The sequence below is a fragment of the Eucalyptus grandis genome, chromosome 3 (genome assembly GCF_016545825.1).
Source record: "Eucalyptus grandis isolate ANBG69807.140 chromosome 3, ASM1654582v1, whole genome shotgun sequence".
Lineage (NCBI taxonomy): Eukaryota > Viridiplantae > Streptophyta > Magnoliopsida > Myrtales > Myrtaceae > Eucalyptus > Eucalyptus grandis.
This window is the reverse complement of record NC_052614.1, coordinates 34342140-34359774: the sequence shown is the minus strand read 5'-3', so window position 1 is coordinate 34359774 and position 17635 is coordinate 34342140. Positions and strand designations below refer to the sequence as shown.

General features: G+C 41.2%; 2 protein-coding genes across 3 annotated transcripts; both read right to left on the bottom strand.

Annotated features, from left to right (window-relative positions):
• Positions 1 to 2651: 2651 nt before the first annotated feature.
• Positions 2652 to 5261, bottom strand: LOC104437300 (pollen receptor-like kinase 1). The gene is given in 4 exon segments (XM_010050224.3): positions 2652 to 3464; positions 3691 to 4215; positions 4218 to 4304; positions 4598 to 5261. Coding segments are annotated over 4 exon segments (1959 nt in total). The 3' UTR covers positions 2652 to 2781.
• Positions 5262 to 8730: 3469 nt separating this feature from the next.
• LOC104439563 (tRNA pseudouridine synthase A) lies at positions 8731 to 15430 on the bottom strand. Of its 2 annotated transcripts, none has more exons than XM_039310186.1 (9): positions 15078 to 15430; positions 14871 to 14976; positions 13835 to 13982; positions 13151 to 13296; positions 10995 to 11086; positions 10538 to 10884; positions 9647 to 9710; positions 9403 to 9465; positions 8731 to 9112 (listed from the first exon to the last, which is right to left on the bottom strand). In XM_039310186.1, the coding sequence occupies exons 1-9, from the start codon at positions 15291 to 15293 to the stop codon at positions 8921 to 8923; spliced, it is 1374 nt and encodes a 457-aa protein (XP_039166120.1). In that variant the 5' UTR covers positions 15294 to 15430; the 3' UTR covers positions 8731 to 8920. The 2 variants fall into 2 exon arrangements, with proteins under 2 accessions (XP_039166120.1, XP_039166119.1); XM_039310185.1 differs by having other exon boundaries at positions 13835 to 14016; positions 15078 to 15429.
• Positions 15431 to 17635: the final 2205 nt, after the last annotated feature.

The following is a 17635-nucleotide window of genomic DNA, read 5'->3' as shown; positions in this document are numbered from 1 at the left end:
TCAAGTAAGGCTTCAGAATCAAAAGGTCACTATGTTTCCAATTATCCTCCAAAATCCTAACTTAAAACTATCATCAATATAATTGTCTTATGCAAAATCAATTCTATGAAGCTACAAAAACTTCTAAAACTACCCACTAATTACCCACAAAGAACCAGCAATAATAAAAGCAATATATAATAGACATCCAATAAAACAATAATGCTTTCAATTAACACAATTAGGTAGTAATCATTACATAATATGTCCAACAAATCACACTTAACATATATCGCCCAATACAACTAACACCAAGTCGGCACGAACCGGGAAAGATCCTCTTTTGTTCAATTTCTTGATCTTTTCCCTTGAAACAATACAATAATATTCATTTACAAAATCCATCACAATTTTCTTATAGGAAGTAGCTCCGTTGACATCCCATATGCGATTCAACACATCTTGCCATTCAGGTGGAAGAGTGTTTATGAAAAATCGCACCATCTCTGACTGTGACATAGAACGACCATTCCATATGACCTGTTGAATTTTCCCGTTGACTTCAAGAACATGATCAATTAAGTCACCTCTCTCCCATCGATGATCAGTTAGCTCAGCTATCAACTTAGACACCTATCATTTTTGTTCATCGGAATCGCGCGAATAGGTGTGCGCAACCTCGGGGGAGGCATTGTTCCTGCAACAAATGCAGAACAAATAAGGGATCACATTATAATCCACATAGACTTAATTGAAAAAGAAACACATTCTTTTCCTCCTCCTTTTTTTTTTTTTTTTTTTTTTTTTTTTTTTTTTTCGGGTCAACGTCAACGGTCAAAGTCAACAGTCAACGGTCATCAGTCAACGGTCAACGATGGTCAACGGTCGTCGGACCGATCTGACCGGACAGACCACTCGGACTGGTCGGACCGGTTCGGGCGAACCGACGGCACGTGCCGCACGCGTGCGCCGGATGACGTCACACAGGCGTCATCCGGTGCCGACGTCCTCAGGTTGGGTCGGGTCGTGTTGCCGGTCGGGTCGTCGGCCGGTGACCGTCCGGCGAAACGTCGTCGTGCTGACGTCATCGATGACGTCACCCTAGCGGTTATTGACCGTTGGGTGACGTCATGATGATGTCAACACGCGTTGGTCCGCGGATCGGCGCGTGCCGGTTCGCCGGCCGGTGGTGCGCACGCGCCGGTTCGCCGACCGGCGCGTGTGCCGCACGCGCTGGGCGAGCAAGCGCTTCTGGGCGCGTCGCGCCCACGCGTAGCGGCTTCTGGCCACGCGTGTGGGCGCGTGCGGCGTCGCCCGGCGGCGCACGGCGTGTCTCCAGACTCGTCTCGACGTCGCCTTTCTCCCCATGTGTTCAGAAAACAATTTCGACTTACGAAAAACCAGAAAAATGGCCGAAGAACACTCGGGTGTCGGGATTTCTCGCCCCGATCCGTACGGCCGAATTGCTTTTGCGAAAAATCAATCAAAAATCATCAAACAAGTCGGGAAAACGTGATTTAAAGCTTTGATACCAATGTTGGGAATGATTGATCTCCAAAAAACGGATTCGACACTAAATCGAACCCCTAAATCAATGTGGAAGACGAGCCCGGGATAAACAACACGTATCACCGATCCTAAAGCACACCACGGATTCGAGCATATCTTTTTGCCACAGATTAAACACCGACACCGTTAGAGGAAGAAAAACTTGGTCTTGTTCGATCCGGTGAAGCAAATTGGCCTTCGTGCTTCACTGTTTTGCTTTTGGAGAAAACGACAGAGAGAGAGAGAGAGAGCGTTGAGAAAAACGTACGTATTTTCCTTTTGAACAAAACGGTGTGTTTTTCTCTCTCTCCTCCCTTTTATACCTCTCTCCTTCCACGGGCCCTATTCCCGTGGGCCGGGCTTTCTCAGCCCAACTTGGGCGGACGGGCCTTAAGCCCAATACTAATAAAGCCTTCAGGTGGATAGGGCAAGTGCGAGAACTAAAACTTGGCACGTTGGTGGAGAGTACTAGGGTCATTGAATTGGTGGCAATGAGGGATGATCAAGCGGAATAGGTGAAGGGTTAGATTTGCTGTCTAGGAAAAACTTCTGCATTTGCTGAAGAAATGTGGGCTATTAAGAAAGGATACCTATTGCTTCAGATATAAATATAACCTGTTAGAGATTGAATCTGATGCCGGTAATTTGACATATGCTTTGTAGAATACTAATGTCGACATGCCTAACTTGAACTCAATTATGCATGAACGCAGGGACATGTTGGCTGCGTTGCCACAGGTGAAGATTAAGCATGTGCAAGGGACGCAAATCCCTATGCGGACGAGTTAGCGAAGATGGGATTGACGGCACCTATGATATATCTACTTCTGATTGTATTTCTTCTGGTTTGCAAACTTCGGTTGTATTGGATAAGCAAAGAGCTATATCCTAGGAGACTCAGACTAGGCGTTGGCCTTGGTTGGTACTAATATTTTGAGTACTTATATAAGCACGTTTCTACTGGAAACAGAAAAATCTACAGTAATAGCATTGTCTTGTTGTTGTCTGAGTTGAACAAAAAAGCTAAAATTACAACAAGTGTTCTCATTAGGTCGGACCGCGTTTAAAACAAATCGTTCGAACAACCCCACCTCGGTCATGATCCGCAGCAGCTTTTGCCCCCTTATAAATGAATAAGTTTTGACGAAAGGTACAAAATCAGCCACCCCCTAGCTGGTATCAACTTGTAGAACACTTATATTCCTCCTCTAAATTGTCAGATCTCTTCTGAAACTCGAAATTCTACGAATTGCTTCAGATGGGAATAGAGAAATTGATTTCATCAGATAGCCCCCTCGATGAGCGAACATCACTTTCGCCTGCGTAAGAAGAATAGAAGTCCTCGTCGTTGTCCTTTTCTCTCACCTCCTCAATCTTCTGCACGACCTCCTTCATGTCCCACCTCTTCTCGACGTCACCCTCGCAACACCTCAAACCAATCTTGAGGAGTTTTAGCATCTCGCCCTCGCTTTCGCTCTTGGCCCTCATCTCCTTGTCGAACACCTCGGCCGGCCACTGATCAGCTTCCCCAGCGACTAACCTGACCCACGTTGCCAAGTCATCCTGATCGCTCCCCTGTTGACCCTGCTGCAGGAAGTTGGCAGGGAACTTTCCTGTCAGGATCTCCAGGATCAGGATTCCAAGGCTCCAGACGTCGGTCTTCTTTGTGATGCGCTTGTTCTGAAGGTATTCGGGCGACTTGTAGGCAACCATGAGGTCCTGAGCGTTTTCCTGATTGATCACTGGGATGAGCCCGTAGTCGGTGAGAAGAGGCTCGAGGGTTGTGGCAAGGAGGACATTGGATGACTTGAGGTGACCGTGTGGGGCAATGAGGCTGGGGAGTTCGTTGTAGAGATAGGTAAGTCCTTTAGCCACTCCCTTAACGACTTTCAGCCTCGTCGGCCAGTCAAGAGCAGGCTTGCCTCGCGCATGGTTGCCTGTAATTAATGAACGGCATAAATTCCATGCCCATGAAACGTCCCAATTAGCACGATCTTTTTTGATACAGATATCAAATCTGTATGCACTCGACCTAATGAAAGCAGAGCGACATATATTGAATGGAAATCTATTCCATGAATCGCCTCGCTAGACACACTTATAGCAGACAAAAAGACTAAGTGAACCTATGAAAAAACAAGTGCCTTGTACCAATGAACTTACTGTGTAGATAAACAGCCAAGCTTCCATTCTCGACGTAATCAGAGACCAAGAGCTTCTCTTCCTTTCTGTAGTAGTAAGCCACAAGAGGAAGCAAGTTGGGGTGTCTCAGCCTGCCCAGCCTCCTCATGTGCTCTTGGAACTCCTCTCTGCCAACATTGTTCATTTGCCGGAACCTCTTGACCACCATGGCTGACCCACTAAACAGGGCTGCTTTGTAAGATGACCCAAAGCACCCGCTCCCCAATATCTCTGCCGATGCTTTCAGCAAGTCCTGCAGGTCAAACTTCTCCCGATCTTCCCTGACGAATGACAGCTTGAAGTTCTCGGCCTTCTTGCCACTACTGGAGTTGTCGGGTGAGCCATGCCTGACATGGCCTTCTTCCTTGAAGCTCGCCTTCTTCTGCAGGTTGGATGGTGGAGGGGCCTCAATCGATTGTGAGGTCTGGTTCCGCCTTCGCAGGCAAAAGATCAGCAAGACAAGGGCCATCAGGAAGAGTACACTAGCCACGATCGCATAAATCAAGATGGCGGTGAAACTTGAGCTGCCCTTTTATCTGATGATGCTGGAGCAGCCGTGCATGGACTTAACGGTGCTCCGCACAATCCTTCATTGCCTGTCAGACAATATGTTTTTAGGAGTTTCCTCAAAAATTGGTTAGAACAAGCACTTAGTGATTCTCTTGTTTGAAGGAAACTTTTCATTGTAATGTGGAAGAATACAATGATCTAATGTTTGTTTTCAATATGGACGAATTCACAAGTTGCATAATAACGAGTCTGTATGATCAAGATGTAATTTTAAGGAAGTTTCTGAATTCTAGCTTATGGAGCATTTTGAAGATGCTTCGCATGAGAGCTCAATTAATCTTTTGCAGTAACTGGGGCCTTTTCGCTGTGTGGAACTTACCTGAAAATGAGCTAGAGTTCATGTTAGCAAGGCTGGCCGGGATTGGACCATCCAGTTCGTTGTTGGATACATCCAAAAGCAAGAGATTGTGCTGCGCAAAAGCCGGGATCTGTCCCGTGAATTGGTTCCCTTCGAGCCTCAGCTCCAAAAGCCTTGGCAGTTGCGTCAATGACGAAGGTATGGCGCCCTCGAACTGGTTTCCTGCCAAATGCAGCTTCTTCAAATACGACATACCCTCGAAGGAATCGGCGGGGATCTCCCCTGAGAAACGGTTGTATGACAGGAAAACGGATTTCAGAGCCCCAAGCTTCTTGATCTCGGGCATCGGGCCATTGAAGCTGTTGTTCATGAAGCTCAAAGTCCTCAAGGACGGCAACCCCGCCAGGGAGTCCACATCAATCTCACCCTCAAGCCCCCTGTTCTCAAGCTGCAGCCCCCAGACGCTGCCCTTCATGCAAAGGACACCAATCCAATTCGCCTGGTCACCGATGCACGGGGAGCCGCTATTCCAGTTGGCCAACGCATTGCTCTGATCATCCAGGGAGCTCTTGAACTTGAGGAGGGAATCGGCTTCCGAGGAGGCGCTGAAGGTGGTGGCCACTCCATCAAGCAATAGGATAACAAATAAGAGGCTCCAAAACGTTGGTCGAGCTCGGGGAGCCATGATCGACGGTGGTATGGCTATGCGCACTCGTCGTCGTCGGGCCGCCGCGTGCAGCGCCCTTCTGAAGGGGCCAGGCTGCAATTGAGGAGGCTCTTTTCTTGGTGGATTATTGGGGGGCGGGTGAGAGAAAGGGCTTGGGAGGTAGGGGATATTGGATGGACAACACACGAGCACAAAGCAAGCACCCTTGAGAGAGATTGCCAAGAATAGGAGATGGAGACAATATGGGGGGGAAAGAGAGAGAGAGAGAGAGAGTGGAAAGGGAGGCAAAGAACAAATTAAGGAGGGAGGTTGATGTCTCACTTTTGCATGAGCTGTACAAAATGCTGTTGCTAGGAGAGATCTCAGGCTGGCCTCTAAGTTGGACAGACAAATTTGGCAAAGATCACTCTTCATCTAGTTATTTTACAGTTGGCTGGATTATCTTGCTTATCTGTGATGTAGCAGTGATCAGAAGAAACTAACCCTGGTGTTTGTGAGCTAGAATTGGTCAATTACCACCATCCACGAGCCGCTCCCCCTCTTCTTTCTAACAAAGGAGTGGTTCTTGAGTCTTGACCAAGTTGAGAGACTACTTGCTAATTTGCCATGCAACTGAAATTGTCTTAAGGATTTATCAAGAATTAGGAGTAATCTTGGGGTGATTTTGATCTTTTGAAATATGTGATAAGCTCGTCACATGTTATTAATGAGGAAAATATTAATGATATCATTATTATGTAAGCATCGACGTCCACTTGCTAGTTTTTTCATTTTTATATTGTCTCGTCACCACGAAAAGGGCAACTCTATTTTCACTCCAAATACGGAATAAAGCATACCTTTATTACTTGAAATGCCTAAGATGCCCTCCATTAAAATAGGCAATGAAGATTAGGCCGAAAAAATAGGCAATGAAGTTGGCCAAAAAATGCAAGTAAATTGGGATCTAAACACACGAGCACAACCTAACTCCATCTTCTCGCTAACGAAGTTTGAACTTAATTGTGAGTGTGACCCTAAAATCACCATTGCCTCAAGTGCATTTGATTTACTAATTTGTTTGCTGGCTTTGATAGTTTTGCAGCTTGTCTTCATGGAATTTTTAGTTGGGTGGTGTGTGTATTTATTGAATTTTTCCTTTTTGGCTTCAAGATGATGTTTAAATCCCAATTAACCTACCTTTTTTTTTTTTCCTGGCGAACTTAGTTGTCCATTTTAATTTAAGGCATTTTTTTTACTTTTCATCTAATAAAGAATTTTAGCCGAATAGAGAGTGAAAAAAGAGTTGCCCCACAAATATTCATAGGTAGTGGACATAGATTTTAGTTACGTGATGAAGAAAACAAGGATCGAGTAAGGGTGTGTTTGTTTGTGTTTTTGTTCAAAAATTGTTTTAGGGAATAGAAATAGAAAAAACTATTTCTGTTCTAGGGAACAATTTTTAACCAAAAAAACACGTTTGGTAAACTTGTTTCGGGAATAAAAAAAAGAACCGAAATACGTTTGGTAAATTTGTGTTCTTTTTTTGTTTCTTTTAATTTTTTAATTTTTTAATTTTTTAATTTTTAATTTTTAATTTTTTAATTTTTTAATTTTTTAATTTTTAATTTTTAATTTTTAATTTTTAATTTTTTTCTTCTTTTGGTCGATCGCCGGCCTCGGCCATGGCCGACGACCAGCTGACGAGGGCCGGCGGCCTCACCTAGCCATGACGAGGCTCGCTAGCCCCGGGCCGAGGCCGAGCTCGCCCAACCAAGGCAAGGCCGAGCCTCGCCGAGGGGCCGACGACGCTTAGCCTCACTCGGCCGACGACACTTTGGCGAGGTCATCAGCCCTCGATGGCGTCGCTAGCCCTCCATGACCGGTCGCCGGTCATGGCCGAGGCCGTGATCACCAAAGAAAAAGAATAAGAAAAGAAAAAGAAAAGAAAGAAGAGGGAGAAAATTTGTTTCTCCAAATTGTTCTAGAAACAAGAAATAAGTTTTTTTTTTCTTGTTTTTGTTCCAAATTTATTCTCGGAAACAAAAAAAAATAGATTTGGAACAAAAATGCAAACAAACGCATTTCTTTTTTTTTTTGTTCTCTGGAACAAAAAAACAAGAATTCTGTTCATGAACAAAAAATAAGAACACAAACAAACACTACCTAAGAGAACACACGAGTTGCGTCTCAGGTTGCTTCATGCTTGGTTTCTTTTTTCAGGTGTGGTGAATTCCTTCGGAACCAGATGATTCGAGACTGAGATTGAGATCGAGATCAGGTTGCTTTGCTCTTGGTTTTGCATGAACCAAATGTGATCATTATAAATAAACGTAAGTAGCTCGGCTCAGTGGTGATAAAAGGGCAGCCTAGTGCTCGAAGCTCCCACACATGCGCGGTCTGGTTGAAAGGTAAGGCTGTGTATATCAGACCCGAATTCATCTATCATCACTTTAACAAAGGGTCAATTCCCTAAAAACTACAAATTTTGAGTCTAATTCCAATCTACCCTAATTTTTTCTCTTGCCTAAAAAAAAATTCCAAACTTTAGGTCTAATCCCAAATCTGCCCTATTTTTTTTTTTTTTTTTTTATCTTAGAAAATCTCAAATTTTAGGTTTAGTCCCAAACCTACCTTAAACTTTTCTTTTATCTGAAAAAAAAAGAAAAGAAAAAAAAAAAAACCCAAACTTTTCTTTGTCTCATAAAAACCCCAAACTTTAGGTCCAATCTTAAATCTACCCTAATTTTTTTGTCAAAAAGAAAAATATCAATTTTTACTCTAATCCTAAATTTACCCCCATAAGCTCTATATCCAAAGTCGCGAATAGCCGTCCCTAATTTTTATATCCTAAAACGATTTTATTTTGAAGATAAATTTTCATATCGTCTTATCGATGTGTATTTATTATTGTTGTAAAAATGCCACATTAAATTGGGACTGGAACATGGATTAGATTTGAGAATAGATTAAAAATTGATGATTATTTTTAAGCAAAAAAAAAAAAAATTGGAGCAGATTTGAAACTAAATCTACATTTTATGGTTTTTTTTAGACGCAAGAAAATTTTGTGGCATTTTAGATTAAACTTAAAATTTGTGATTTTTTTTTAAGACAAAAAAAATTCGGGACTAATGTAGAGCAGAACCTAAAGTTTGAAGTTTTTTGTTCTTTTTCTAAATTGGTCCTTTTAACAATGGTAATTTCATATCCACCCGTGGACAGCGCAGTTGATTGAGATCTCTCTTCCAACGAAGGAGGTCAAGGCTTGGTAGTGGGTTGCTGAGCCAGTTTCTCCTGAGGTATAGTCGTTGTTGAGCCTCCACCGCGGAGGCTCGTGAGACTCCAAATCGGCGTAAACCGACAAGGGCAAACTCCAGCAGATCCTCAGTCACCCAAAAAAAAAAAAAAAAAAAAAAAAAAACAATGGTAATTTCATCATAACAAAAGTGGACTTCACCCAAGAACGGATGCTACTTTAGCAGATTTAGGAATCACAAAACCCAGCTATCTAAAAATCAATTTCTCTGATGGTGGTTCTCTTTGTCGACAATCATATGAAGCATGAGAATTTGATAGGATCAAAACTAACAAATATCTGTCCCCAACCGCAGAATTGCAAGGAAAATGGAATACGAAAATGCCTGTCTATATCAAGAATGATTTGGTTGTTTAATGACCCAACATGGATATCAAGTTCAAGATCCCTTAATGAGGCAAGTTTTCGGATTGAAATCTGTATACCCGACATCAACGAGACACAGGCCATCAGGAGGAGCTGGAGGAGCAGTCGCCCGTCTACATGTTGAATCCATCAGCTTCATCAACACATCCTCCTCTGAACCTGCCACTGCTTCTCTTATTGATGTCGCAACAAGAACCCGAACCATCTGCACAATGATCGACCACCGCAAGAGGTTTTTAAGGCTAAAACTAACAGCAGATTAAACTGATACAATTACAGAACTGAAAAATCTTAGGAGTTCAAAGGTTAAATGGGTGATTGCATAGGAAGACATGTAAATCAGCAATCATGATGGTTCAGATCTTTCATCAAATTCCATAGGAAAATCCTATAGAACAGTACATAAAAGCTGCAAAGGACTGCTGACCCAAAAAACATGAATTGACGTGCCCATGCTCTCACAAACAGTATTTTCTCAATAGACATGAAGAGTACCTTCCGAAGGAATCGATTAGCAACCAGCTCAATGAACATAACTTTTCTTCCTTCTTGGCAATCCTAGTTTAACATAAAAGAGAGTGCTATTAGCCATAAAGTTGAAGAACATTAAAAAAAAAAAAAAAGTTACTGCATCTTTCAACCAGCCCAAAGCAAAAAAAATAAGTGGATCAGATCAATAGTTGACCAAGCATTGAAGTGAATAAAAACTATGAAATATTGCAGAAGCGAAAATACTCACCGTGCCTTTTAATCTGCCCAAAGCAGCACGAGCATGATACAGGAAACATTCTGTTGGTGGGCCACTGAAAAAAAGAGATTTTCAGTAAGGCACAAAAGCACGAGTCCCTCATGTGAGCTCACAGCAGTGAAATGCCAGAGCAAGGATCCTCAGAGCACTGAGAAATCAACTTACCCGCCAATGCATATTCACGATTCAGTTAGCATTCTTTCCAAGGGAATCAAACAATAAGCAGGTACACTACCATCCAGACATAGATATCCATTATCCAAATGAGTTCTTTACCAACTGTACACTACCACTTTTGATATCTGGTTCTTTCATATTTCTCAAATTCTCTATCAACTGAGGCTTCACAACTTTGAGACTTACCATTGTATATTTGGCACCTTCCTCATGGATTTGCCAGTTAATACTTAGATCTGGTCACCCATGTATCTCTTCAGGAGATACCTCTATCTCGGCTTCAATTTTCTCTTGCTTGGCTACCGATTCTTAGACAAGAATTAGATTTTGCACAACTATCTTGAATAGATGAACATCACCTTCCCCCGTGCATGAATTGTGATTTTTTAAAATCTTCTCATCTATTAATGTTCACAACTGCTTAGTATTTCTTGCAAACACGAACCAGTTAACTTTAACCAAATAGCACAATATGAACTTAGCTCTGGTTTTAGAGTGACTCCTCCAAGAGGTATTAATTAGATGTCTAAAAGGGAAAAACTTTTCACTTTAATAAAAGTAAACGATGTACACTGGCTCAACAAACTGTTAAAAAGGTGACAATTCTAAAACTCCTCAGAACAAGCCTTTCTCGTAATACAGAAGAAATCGACAACAGTATTATGGTAAAAGAAATAAAATTCAAACACAAATATGAAAGCTCACATATTTCTTGAGGCCTTAGTATCTCGAGCAAACATCTTGTATGACAATAATTTCCCTTCTAGAAGCTGCAAAAATTGATTCACCCGACTAACTTCAAAGCTCACTTGTTTATTTCCACCTTCAAAATCCTCATCCTTGTCAGATAAGATTAAACTCTGAAGATCCTCATTATCAATATCATTCCCAAATCCATTGCTTCTGCATGCACTATTAGCTTTTGAACTCATTTTGTCAACATGCTCTGTAGTCCCCTCCCTTGCCTCCCCATTTTCTCCATCATTGAAAGGAAATATATACAAATAACGCCTCCACTTTGCAGAGAAATTGGGATGGAATGAACGTGATACCTACACTAACCTTCCACATCAGTGTTTTACATGAATTAAGTGCATAAAGATCTCCCCAGCAAAACAAAATCAGCACCTTTTTTTGCCAAAAGTAATTAGCAAACCATTACCTCAGAAACAGATATAGCCCTGAGTCTCCCTGGTGCTGCAGTATTAATGGCAAGTTCAATATGTTGAGGTTCAACATCCTTTCTCCATGTATCTGGATATATGTAGCCCAAAACAGTAACTTAGTAGCTCCGCCTAAATATATGGAATAAAAGTAATCATGAATGATAAGTGAATCAGAGGTTTTATCTGTTCATCCATGAGCCACCAAACTCATCTGATCTAGTTGTAGGACCTACTTGAGAACAAGTAGTAAAAAAATCCTTTTCTATAAGATTGTTGGGGTGTTCATAAAATCATGTTGTAAGATTGAATCATATTTTAAGATTTTATATAATATGAAAGTGCCATATTAATGATAAAATTTGCCTGTATATATCTGGCTTCCATACTTTTAAAGTGTATACAGCAATTATAAATTTATCAGCCCCACACCTGAAGAAGTCAAATTTTCAATGTTATTTGTCAAATTCTTTATTTTTTATTTGTATTTGATGCAAAGTGGCATCAGTTACTTGGATTGTCCACTAATCTTTCGCATGGATGTTAATTTAATAGAAGGTCATGTTAACCCAACATGAAAAAACATTTATATATTGTGAACCATAAATTCCTCTATCCCACATGGCCCATGTTGTGCAAGATTTTTAGTGCGGTTGACTCATTATACTAAAGCTCTCTGCCATTTGGATGAATACTTCATCCCATAAAAACTATTTTACAGATTATATAAATCCTGTCAAGATTAGGCGAGATTAAATATGACATTATGTTGAGCAACATTGGGAAGTCTCCATCTCCGATATCCATTAGGCGATGACCAGTCTTATCAATCTATTTTTTTCTTTTCAGGTTTAAAATAGTCATAAAATCCTATTAATGTACACGAAGACATTGCAAAGCATTTGCAATCTAACTACAAGAGAAAAGACCCAAATACTTCAGCAAGTAGATAGCTCAGAGAACAGCTCCCACAAAACCAACAAAGATATAGTGGTCAACTACTTATCTTTCACAACACATGAGGACCTTTCCACATCGTTATAGGTGCTTACGTGGAATAAAAAAGAAGGCATAAAAACCAAACAACTTTCTTGATTCAAGGTAATCACCTCAAGCTGTATGCTGCATCTTCACTAAGCTTGCGGGAAACCCAAATCCTCAACCCTCCTCCTCCCCCTCCATAACAACCCCCCCACCCACCCAAAAAAAAAAAAAAAAAACAAATAATTGAAATATATGGCTCTCCTTTGATTAAACAAGAAGGTTTCTCATACATTAAGATAGCATCTGTGAACAAAGCATTTCCAAGCATACAGGAATTATAAGGTATCATTTACATAGAGCCACACATCATTAGCGACTCTGGCATTCTTCCTTCACTATTCAGGTTTATGTTACTTTCCCTGGGTAATAATAAAAGGAAGTTCTTTAGGTCACTATTCTCTTTACAATTGGGGTTGACTTAGTGTTAAAAAACGGTTTTATGGGCATGGGGTACACAAGCTAGGTTATCCAAACCACCAAGTGCAAAAACAGTTATGTTTGACCATGAACTGGGATTCAACTTGTGTCTAACAAAATCAACCAGGAATGCGAGGCATCTCATATGTCTGAGATAAAAACTGTCACTACAACAATCTATAAGTGTTTCTCACATTCCTTGTTAGGCTAGATTCACTTTTATAAGTAATTAAATAGGATTCATTTGGTTGAGATCTTGCTTCAAAGAGGAGCCATGAGATATTAGTCTCTTTTAAGTAAAAAAGACAACTCTAATCTAGCCAACCAACAATCCATTTTCCAACATACTTGCAAATTCCAATCGTTTTTTTTCTATCCTATCTAACTTTGGGATTTCATGATGTTTAAAGCTATGAAGAACCAGAAATAACGGGAGAGTCTGATGTGAACCTGTTTTAAGGCCCCCTCTCATTGCCTGTAAAATGAATATTTTAAATTCTTGAAAATGAGAAGGATACCTTTCACTAAAACTGCCCTAATTAACACAGCAGGAAGTAGATAAAGTTTGTCATGCTTGATATTTCCTTTTCAAGATAGAAATGAATATGGTTGAAAGGAAGTCACTCAAAAATTGAAAACTGTTTAATAAGATAGATGCATAGGAGAAATTCAATGAGAATGAATAATAACATACAGAATGAACAGACTTGCCCCAAAGCTGTTACTCCCTTATCGGTACGCCCAGCAACCAAAGCACAGCCCTCCACTGGCAAGGACTTGTCCTTTAGGAGCTTAGCTTTCTTCTCATCCACAAAATCCCCAAGAGATCTTTCTATTGAGCTGTCCAAAGTAAAAGTTCATATATATAGATCATGTCAAAGTTTCAACCCAAGGTTCATGTAAAGTTTCACGACTAATAGGGGAATTAGATGCCAGGATTAGGCATGGATATAGGAGAGAAAAATTGCAGCATATAGCTTCACTTTTCTTAGTTTGGTGGGTGGATGTCAGTAAGTACATGTGAGTGTCTGCAAGTGTGATTTTACCCTCCCTCATGGTGAGTGATTGGTTGCCATTAGCATATTCAACCTCCCAAAAGACACTTTAGAACTGGGTCTACATGTTGCAGTAGAGGACTATTTGACAAAGCTTTGAGTCAGCACCAAAGTTGGAAATTAAAGAGTTGTCATGAGGCGGATATAGATTACAGTGTTCATATAAATGACAAATACAGGGAAGATAGGCAACACCAGAAAATTATGACAAAGAAAGCATGGAATTGACAGTAAACCAAATACAACGTAATCCATAGATAAGACAACACATTGAGTGTAGACTTAGGACGCTCAAGATAGAAGCAGAAGGTGAAACAACTTACCCCTGGACAGTGTTTAAGCCAGGCTGCTTTTGCCAACCATCAAAAGAACCACCATGATAAGTAAGGACAATCTTGTATGTTCTTCTTTCCCATCTGCCAGACCTTTTTCCTCCTGGAAGACTGTCTAGTCCAGACTTCTCACAAGCCTCTGGAATTTCGGTAGCATCATGAACAAGAGATCTCTGATGAAAAAATTCCCTATATTAAGTACAATAATCTAGACATTACACATACCTATTACAATTAATCACTAACACCACCAAAAACTTGCATTAACAAATATCCACGCACAGAATCCTTGCTACTGTTATCAGAATTTACAGATTCTCAGTTCAGCTTATTCTATACAGTTTGAGCAACGATCGCATTTCTTCCAACGACCCTTTAAAGAGACACCCTAATGCGTACCATTTTGCAGATTCCATCTATTAAACTGATGCAACTTATTTAGTCTCGGTAATACATACTCCAGAAGTTTATATTTTACCTAAGACAAACACATACATTAACCAATAGATTTTGTACTTTGCATATGAGAAAACTTCTTTGTCTTATATGATCATATCAAACTAAGCCAAACTCATGTCATGAGGACTATCCCCAGAACATCATGGCAGGAGAAGATTGAAGTATGGCGATTCCATTTCCATCTGCTGCGATATTAGCAAGAACTACTTCCAATTTCTAACAGAGGGAGACTGAATATGCCTTTTGTGCCACACCAGAGCTCAGTAACTCTTCCAGATCAGACATTGGAAAAACACAGACCGGACACATGCTAATACATCCCCGCGCGAAATGTTCACTGCTAATTCAACAGCACATGGAAGAACCAAACATATAAACACCAAGTTCGACTCTACTCAAAACAAATTCCACGGAAACGCTGAACTAATCCCCCCATGAAGAAGATAAGAATAGCTCCAACATCTGACCCCCACCCCTCAAATACAACAACATAAAAAGCCGGTCGGGCAGCTAGATTTTAACTCAGATCAGCATCAGAAAGGAAGCAACGACTGGCACAAACCATCACCTCGGCCCCGAACAGCTCGGAGAGCGATGACCGCCCATCGACGACGTCGGAGTAGAAGTCCCGAACTTCTTGCCAGGGCCTGTTGTGCATGAACTCGAAGCTCTCCCTGCGAGAAACAGGAGGAGCAAGACCACCAATCATCTCCATAAAGAGGTAAAAAGATTTATTACGGATAGCGGCAGGTCCTAGGAAGGATAGGGTCCGCACCTCGCCGTCCACCGCTCGTGTCTGGAAGGGAGGACGTGGTCGTAGTGGACGTGGACCCTCTCCTCGCCGGCCTCCGCCGGCGGCTCTCCGCCTGCCATCGAGAGGGTCGGAGGCGGTGGGCGGTTGCAGGTCGCGGCGCCTCGAGGGCGTTTGATCGGGAAGGAGCTCGGGAGGGAAGCTCGATTGCCGCCGCGGAATGAAGCGGCCAACATTCATTCACTGCCACCGGAATTTCGCAGCAACGGATGGTGAAAAGTGCGCGGGTTTGCGAGTCGCCGCCGGGTGCGGGCGTCGGCGTCGGCGGCGGCGGCGGGGGGCCGTGGTCAGCACAAGGATGTTGCTTGGTTCCTTATTTATTTATTTATTTATTTATACTCTGATCACTCGGAAGAGGACGACTAACAATGTCATATGCTCCTGTTTTTTACTAGTAAAATTATATTAGAAGTATCAAAAATTTCTCACAGTGCTAATGCCAAAATTATTGATCAGCTAGCTTAGGGTTCATGTGATAAAAATTTTCTACTTCTTTATTTCTCCGTTTCTCTATTCTCCGAAACAGATTTAATGAAATCTGTTTGATAACGCAATTTGATTTTTTTATTTCTGTAATGATTTCTATTTCAGAAATAAATTTAAAAAATAAATTAGAAGTACCATCGCCTTAGTGGCCGTGATAATTTAAGCTCTCTCCACCTCACAAAGGAGAGGAGTTCGAATTCTCTCACGATCGCTTGGGGTCTTAAGTGGGATCAATACCAGCATGCTTGCATCGGTACTGTTCAAACTACTTTGAATGCAGGAACAGTCTTTGTCACACTATATCCCAACTTCAACATCGCTCTTTCGGATCCCCAGTTACTTTCTTTTATGAAAGTACAAGTCCAACTTACTGGAGCCCCTCAAACTGCTGACTCTGTAGCTGCTACATTACATTACCAGATGGTTTATCGAGTGCAGAACCATGCACTTGACCTCAACTTCAACAATGGTAATGAAGACGGGTGATGGGTCCTCCCACTTACGTGTCTCCCCAATTTACTCGCCGGCTGCCGGCTGTACGAGGTTCTTGGGTCATCAAAAATTAAAATAAATTAAAATAAATTAAAAGTTAAAATTTTTAATTTCTCAATTTCGAAATAGAAATTAAGAAATCAATTTCGACCAGAAATTAATTTCTATTTTAAAATTTTTATCATGCGCACCCTTAAATGCATTCCATTAGAACTTCTTGTTAAAATCACTATGTGAATTTTGTAATTAAAGTTTCAATGAGTTGACATATTGTCTAAACACGATGCCGTTTCTCCCTTCTCTCTCACTTGATCACACAAAGAGACAACATTCTTCCTTCTTCTGGGATTTCTGCCCATGGCAATAAGCAATGCGTGCACTTCAGTAAAAAGGAATCACCTGACCTCCCCGACCAGGTCGACCCAAAGCCATCGACCCTCTCCTTCTTTGCTGCGAGGGAAACCAAGTCCTTTGCATGCACCTTGATCCTCACCTTCGTCGTCTGCATCTTCCTCTTTACTATCAACCCAACCACTCATTCCTCCTCTTTTTGGATCTCCATTTAAGATTTCGATTTTGGGGGCAAATCGAATTAGGGTTTCGATTTTGGAGGCAAATCGAATTAGGATTTTGATGGGAATTTCTTTCAATAGGCAATTTTGGGTTTGACATTGTAGGCGACGTTGTTTAGGATCTAAATGCTGATTGGTCACACCAGCGAGTCACGCTAGCCTTAAAATTAATAAAATATAGTTATGTACGCAAATGGTTATTGGCACTTAAGTAATTTTTTTTTTTAAAATGGTACTTAAGTGATTCGAAAAAAAGCTTTTAGTATTAAAATAAATGTTGTACACAACTTTTGATACTTTTAATATATTTTCCTCCTTTTTTATGCCAATTTTCAAGCCACCACTTCATTGTCATTACTCTTAAAAAGCATTCAGGAAATTTTCAAACAAAGATTTGAGATAGAGATGCTTTTTTTAAAAAGTTTAGATTGAATCTTATTTTGATTAAGAGCCTGAAGTGGACAAATTAGGCTCGAATAAAGACCTAAACAGATGGTTTGGCCAAATCTTTGCTGATCAGTTTTTTTTTTTTTTTTGGCAGTCGAAACTTCGGTAACTTTGTCAAAAATATTCAACCGAGTCGACATTGAATTCTGAGTTTTTTGTGGCTTTCTCGATTCTCCAATGCGAAAGCAAGCCTAAACTCCCGGTCCATAGACATCGTCAAATCCCTCCTCGCCCCATTCACTGGGGAACTCTTAAAACCACTATCTTGTCAGCATCCTCTAATTCCTTTGTTTCAACGAGGTGTAGTTGATTTTTTGTACGTCCAAAGGAGATTACAAAGATGTCAATGAGGTGCGGACATATCATGGAATACCAAAGCAATGGCAACGCCGGCGGTGGTGGTAGAAGCAATGTATGTGCCTTTGGCTTCTTTGGTCAAATTTATGGGTGCATTTCATCTTCTTTTGTGCGAACCGATCAATGTGAGTTGCATTTTTTCAGTGACCGGTAGTATCCGGTGTGCAT